The sequence below is a fragment of the Anopheles ziemanni genome, chromosome X (genome assembly GCF_943734765.1).
Source record: "Anopheles ziemanni chromosome X, idAnoZiCoDA_A2_x.2, whole genome shotgun sequence".
NCBI classification, from domain to species: Eukaryota; Metazoa; Arthropoda; class Insecta; order Diptera; family Culicidae; genus Anopheles; species Anopheles ziemanni.
This window is the reverse complement of record NC_080707.1, coordinates 7,163,066-7,169,065: the sequence shown is the minus strand read 5'-3', so window position 1 is coordinate 7,169,065 and position 6,000 is coordinate 7,163,066. Positions and strand designations below refer to the sequence as shown.

Genomic DNA, 6,000 nt, shown 5'->3' with positions numbered 1-6,000 from the left:
ACTACTTTCTGATCATATAAATTTGCTTCTAACACCAACAAAACAAGCATGGACACATTTTACACTTCTTGACATCAAAAAACAACACATCATAAAAATACACAAAACATGTATTTTGACAAATGTCAAGGTGTATCCACCAAAGCGGTACAACAAGGTTTATACAACACGATACAATCATTTGTATTTTATAGGACCTGTTATTTAATTGTGAAATAATTAGTTGACAAATAAACACAAAGTAAATAAACAAAAGTAAAATAAATTAAATTCATATTAGTACTATTCCCCAACAACGTACATGTGATATATTTTCCAATGCAATGCCTGCAATGACATACCTAGCGCAAGATGAATATGTAATTATGAGGTGTAAAATTTTACATAAAGTTTGTTTTATGAAAATTAACACTTAAACTGAACATTCGTTCACAGAAATGTAAAAAAAAATAACATAAATTATCAACTTGCTCTTCTTCTTTACACAGTGTTTACACATTTTAACACCTTTCTGGTTTCCCGTTTCCCTTTCGTTGCAGTTTGTCCTCCCAACCATCGTCCCCACCGTCGTCTTGGTCGTCGTCGCTGTTGGTGTGGTCATCTTTAGTATCGTTATCGTCGAGCGTGGGACAAAGTTGGTTGTCGGTGGAGAGAAGATCGTTGATTCCCGCTTCGTTCGTGCCGATAGTTAGTATCGTACCAAACCATCACAAGAAACTGGCAGAAGAACCGGAAGCGAGCGTAGGATCGAGGAACCCGGACGTCGAGACGAGCGCAAACGGCACCATGCCACCGACGGTCGCGGGCGTCGACAATAATAGTAGCATCGCAGCAGCAACAGTTGATGGACGAGCCGGCAGCAGCTCGTCGGACCGCACCAGCAGCAGCAACAGCGATCGTCAGAGGGGGAAGCATCCGGAGAACGACATGCAGCAGCACGCCATGGGCACGCAGGAGGGGGGCGCGGCGAAGAGTAGCATCCAGTCATCCGCAACGACAGCACCACAACCACCAACGTATGGTGCCTACACTAACAATACTTTACCGCGGGGGCCTTATCTTCAGTATAAGTATAACAACATTTGTAGTGTTCCGTGCAACCAGGACAATAACGAACATCAAACGCAGCAGAAGCAGCACCAACAGCTTATACTTCACCATCATCAGGCTCAGCAGCAGCAGCAGCAGCAGCATCAGCATCAAGCGAGTCATCATCAGTCCAGGCACCAGTATCAAAACTCCCTGCATCAGAACCACCATCATTATCATCATCAACAACAACAACAACAACAACAGCAGCATCGCTCGAAGCAGCAGGGTCAGCGTCCGCTTGCGATGGAGCAGGACCAGTCGAGGGACCAGCATCAAATGTGGCATTACCGGAAGCAGCAGCAGCAGCATCTCGAAGGTGAAGGTGGCGTTTTGGTTCAGCGACACCGCGATGAGCCGAACCAGTGGCACCAGGAACAACGACACAACCTCCCGCCGTACAGCAACGCCAGCTCGTCGCAGCACACGGAAGGAGGCGGTGGCCCTGACCACGGGTACCAGGTGTTGCAAGCCCGCCAACAGCAGCATCAACCACTCGGCAACAACAACGAAGGCTGTGCTAGCAGTAATAGTTTAAGTAAGATTAGTCATAGTAACGCCGCCATTCTGTCGCAACGTCAACTACCACCACCACCACCATCGGTGTCGCCATCGTCCCGCTCCGCAACCGTGTACTCGCAACACCAGCTCTATCAACCGGCAGCAGCAGCAGCAGCAGCGCCTCCAGCTACAATCAACGACGTCCATCAACAGGCGTCCGGCGGCGGGCTGGCGAAGGATATACGCTATCAGCAGCTGCAGCAACAGCAACAGCTGTCCGGCTGGCTGCGACCACACGTTCCGGCACACGGTTGCGCGGTGCTGCTGACGGACGTGATCGCACTGAGGCGCCCGAGCCAGCCGGAAGGCTGGGCCCTGCTGTGCCAGTCGGTGCAGGCGCTCCAGGATCTGTTTCTCGGTGGTAAGTGTTCCCATTTCTGTAGAAACTGTTACGTTGTTTAGTTTGTTCTGAGGGAAACAGAGCAATGTGCCACTTTGCATTCCACCCAAACGCGCCTGAAGGTATGCTATGCCCATGACGATCACAGGGTGTTTCTTTCGTTGGACAATGTTGGACTGTGCACTTCTCCCGAACGCGCCTGAAAGTATGCTATGCCCATGACAAACACAGGGTGTTTCTTTCGTTTGACAAAGTACCACTGTACATTTCGTCCAAACACACCTGAAGGTATGCTATGCCCATAACAAACACAGGGTGTTTCTTTCGTTCGACATTGCATCGCTGTGTATTTCGCCAAAACGCGCCTGAAGGTATGCTTTGCCACAGGGTGTTTCTTTCTTTCGGCAGTGAGCATTTCTACTAAACGCGCCTGAAGGTATGCTATGTCCATGACAAACACAGGGTGTTTCTTTCGTTCGACAATGAGCATTTCTTCTAAACGCGCCTGAAGGTATGCTATGCTCATGACAAACACAGGCTGTTTCTTTCGTTCGACATTGTATTACTGTATATTTCGTCAAAAAGCGCCTGAAGGTATGCTTTGCCACAGGGTGTTTCTTTCGTTAGACAACGTACCACTGTGCATTTCTCCCAAACGCGCCTGAAGGTATGCTATGTCCATGACGATCACAGGGTGTTTCTTTCGTTGGACAATGTTGGACTGTTCACTTCTCCCGAACGCGCCTGAAGGTATGCTATGCCCATGACAAACACAGGGTGTTTCTTTCGTTCGACAAAGTACCACTGTACATTTCGTCCAAACACACCTGAAGGTATGCTATACCCATAACAAACACAGGGTGTTTCTTTCGTTCGACATTGCATCACTGTGTATTTCGCCAAAACGCGCCTGAAGGTATGCTTTGCCACAGGGTGTTTCTTTCGTTCGGCAATGAGCATTTCTACTAAACGCGCCTGAAGGTATGCTATGCCCATGACAAACACAGGGTGTTTCTTTCGTTCGACAATGTAACATTGTTCATCGGGGTGTTTCTTTCGTTGGACAACGTACCACTGTTCATTTCTCCCGAACGCGCCTGAAGGTATGCTATGCCCATGACAAACACAGGGTGTTTTTTTCGTTCGACATTGTACCACTGTACATTTCGTCCAAACAAACCTGAAGGTATGCTATGCCCATAACAAACACAGGGTGTTGTTATACAATGTACCATTGTGAATTTATCCAAAACGCGCCTGAAGGCATGCTATGTCCATGACAAACACAGGGTGTTTCTTTCGTTCGATATTGTATCACTGTGTATTTCGCCAAAAAGCGCCTGAAGGTATGCTAAGTCCATGACAAAACAGGCAGTTTCTTTCGTTCGACATTGCATCACTGTGTATTTCGCCAAAAAGCACCTGAAGGTATGCTTTGCCATAGGGTGTTTCTTTCGTTAGACAATGTACCGCTGTGCATTTCTCCTAAACGCGCCTGAAGGTATGCTATGCCCATGACGATCACAGGGTGTTTCTTTCGTTGGACAATGTATCGCTGTGCGTTTCTCCCGAACGCGCCTGAAGGTATGCTTTGCCACAGGGTGTTTCTTTCCTTGGACAATGTACCACTGTGTATTTCGCGCCTAAAGGTATGCTGCAGGACATTTCTTTTTCGTTCCCGAGACGCAACCTCGGTGAGTGAGTGCGCTCTGTCCCTCGCTCCCTTCCCACCTGCAACACCACAGCCCGACTAGCAACGAATGCGTCAAAATCAGACCTCCCAAAAACAAAAAAAACACACTAGATATGCCAAGCCAAGCGACAGCGATCGGTACCGACGCTCCATGGGGCGACAATCAATTAATTAGCGAGGAAAAGTTTCGGCCCCTCGGTCTGGCACTGAGCACTGTTGCCGAAGCACAAGAGCCAACAGTGTGCCGTTGTGTGGGCTGCGTTTGGCAGGCGCTTTTAATTGACTTCGCAACAAGCCTAATTTATACGGATTTTTCCCGAGCGCAGCTGGGGCGGGGTGGGTTGTTTCGTCCACGAAAAAGTGCCGGCTTGGTTTTCCATCCCCCCTCCCGGGCTTGTTGTATTGTTTCACGCCTTGGAAATCCTTGCCGCCACCGGCACAACTTCTCCGCGGTGCTTTCCTTTCCTTTCCGCCAGCAGCAACATTCTTGCGACACAGCGGATGTGTCCGCTTCCGGCCAGCAGCAACAGCAACGAAGAAGCGACAACCTTCTTGTCCCATCCTACTAAACCTTCAGCTGAAAGTAGCACAACCAACGTCGGAAGCGTAATACATCTACGCCGAAGGCTCGCTTGTTTATTGAAAAACGTACACCACCGCGCTTAACGGTATTTTTTCCCCCGAACGAACGAGAACGGGCGTACAAAAAGTGAGTTATCCAATTTACTCTGCACTGTGTTTCATTCACTCAATGACGTGCTTTTATGAATGGGCTCTTCGAGCGGTTTGAATAACGCTGTTGGTACGTCGTTGACTCTCTTGGTTTAACGTCTAGCTTTACAACGGGTTATTGCCACCAGCAATGGGTTTACATTAAATTTAAAAGAAAAACGTAACTGAGTTGCTACGTTCGTTTCCGACCTTTTGCTAGATAAAGTGTCATCATACTACACGTACACTTTCATATTTTTTAAAATTGTTTCAAGAATTTCAAATCAAATGACAACATAAAGGCTTTTATTATCTCAAGAACATTTTACATTTTGCGAGTAGATTTTATTTACATACATTGATGAAAAAATATGATAAGTTGCGATGAAAGTAAAGAACGTGGAGCTTGCTAAAGAAACTCCAGACAGAAAACTTAAGGGAAGGAAAGATCAAAATAGAAGATCAACAGGTAATCAAATCAAATCAAAATAGAAAATCAAACTTATAATAAAATGTATCACTTATAATAAAATGTTCGAAAATTAGTTGAGCCTCTGATTGCATGCATTAATTGCACAACCAATGATATGATACAGTTGGAAAAACGCTACATTTGAGCTTTCGCAAAGTATTGGTAAAGTAAGCCCCAACAAATGGCATCTTCCGCGTAATTTGTTTTCCCAAATGAAACCAAATTCGTTCTTGATAGATTTTAAAATAAAACACCATTTATAAAAAAAAAAAAAACGGCGATGGAAACAAATCGCACGGCCAACCCTTGTTCGTGATATTCATTTCCGAGCAGAAGAAAAGTTCCCCGCCCCGACAATTAAACTACGTGGGCAGTCTGTAGATAAAGTTCACTTTGCAGAAAGTCTGCTCGCCGGTCCTTTAAAACACCACCGTACGGTTTCTTCCCCGGTTTCGACTCGTTTCGTTTTCGCCGAAGTTTGCTTTCGAGCTCCGCAACCCAACCTGAGGCGGGCTCAACCTTGTCCGCATTATACACGCACCCGGGACTCGAAGGGCTTCCTAGCCTGGCGAGTGAAAGTCACGCCTATACTTGGTGCGGATTTTCCCCCGCTCTCCTAAATCCTCTTCTGGGAACGCTTATCTGAGGGTTGTTTTATTTCTTTCTACGGACTTTTCTCCGTACCATTCGGCTTCCTAAGCCTGAGATGTATTACAGGTTGCGCTCCTATCTTCAATAGTGGATAATTGTTACGTTATACTGCGTTTAAATTTGTTTCATTTAATTTCTTCGATATTTTTCATTTTCATGATCTTTGGGAGAAGGGCTTGTCTATTTTTGTTTTAAATATTATAATGTTTTATATCTATTCCTTCAGTGTTTGTGAGTTGTTTCAGTGTTACCAAATGCATTTTCATATTTTAAAACTCACATTATCATTATAATACGAACATATGTATGAGTTAGTATCATCATTGAAATAAGAGTAATAAAACTAAACCAAAATTAAATGTTTAAAGAACATCCCTTATGCGTTGCAAACATACTTGAAAAGTCAAGTATACTGTTTTGCGCAAAATCAAACTTCGGAGCTCCAATGTTTTTCAAAGTCCGAGTCGCGTTATGGGTTTTGTT

General features: G+C 45.5%; 1 protein-coding gene across 1 annotated transcript in view; it reads left to right on the top strand.

Moving 5' to 3' along the window:
- Positions 1 to 786: 786 nt before the first annotated feature.
- The window catches only part of LOC131290662 (uncharacterized), a 29,341-nt gene continuing 24,127 nt past the window's right edge, over positions 787 to 6,000 (top strand). Inside the window, 3 exon segments of the mRNA XM_058319824.1 lie at positions 787 to 1,670; positions 1,672 to 1,703; positions 1,754 to 2,011. Of these exon segments, the coding sequence (XP_058175807.1) occupies positions 787 to 1,670; positions 1,672 to 1,703; positions 1,754 to 2,011 (1,174 nt within the window).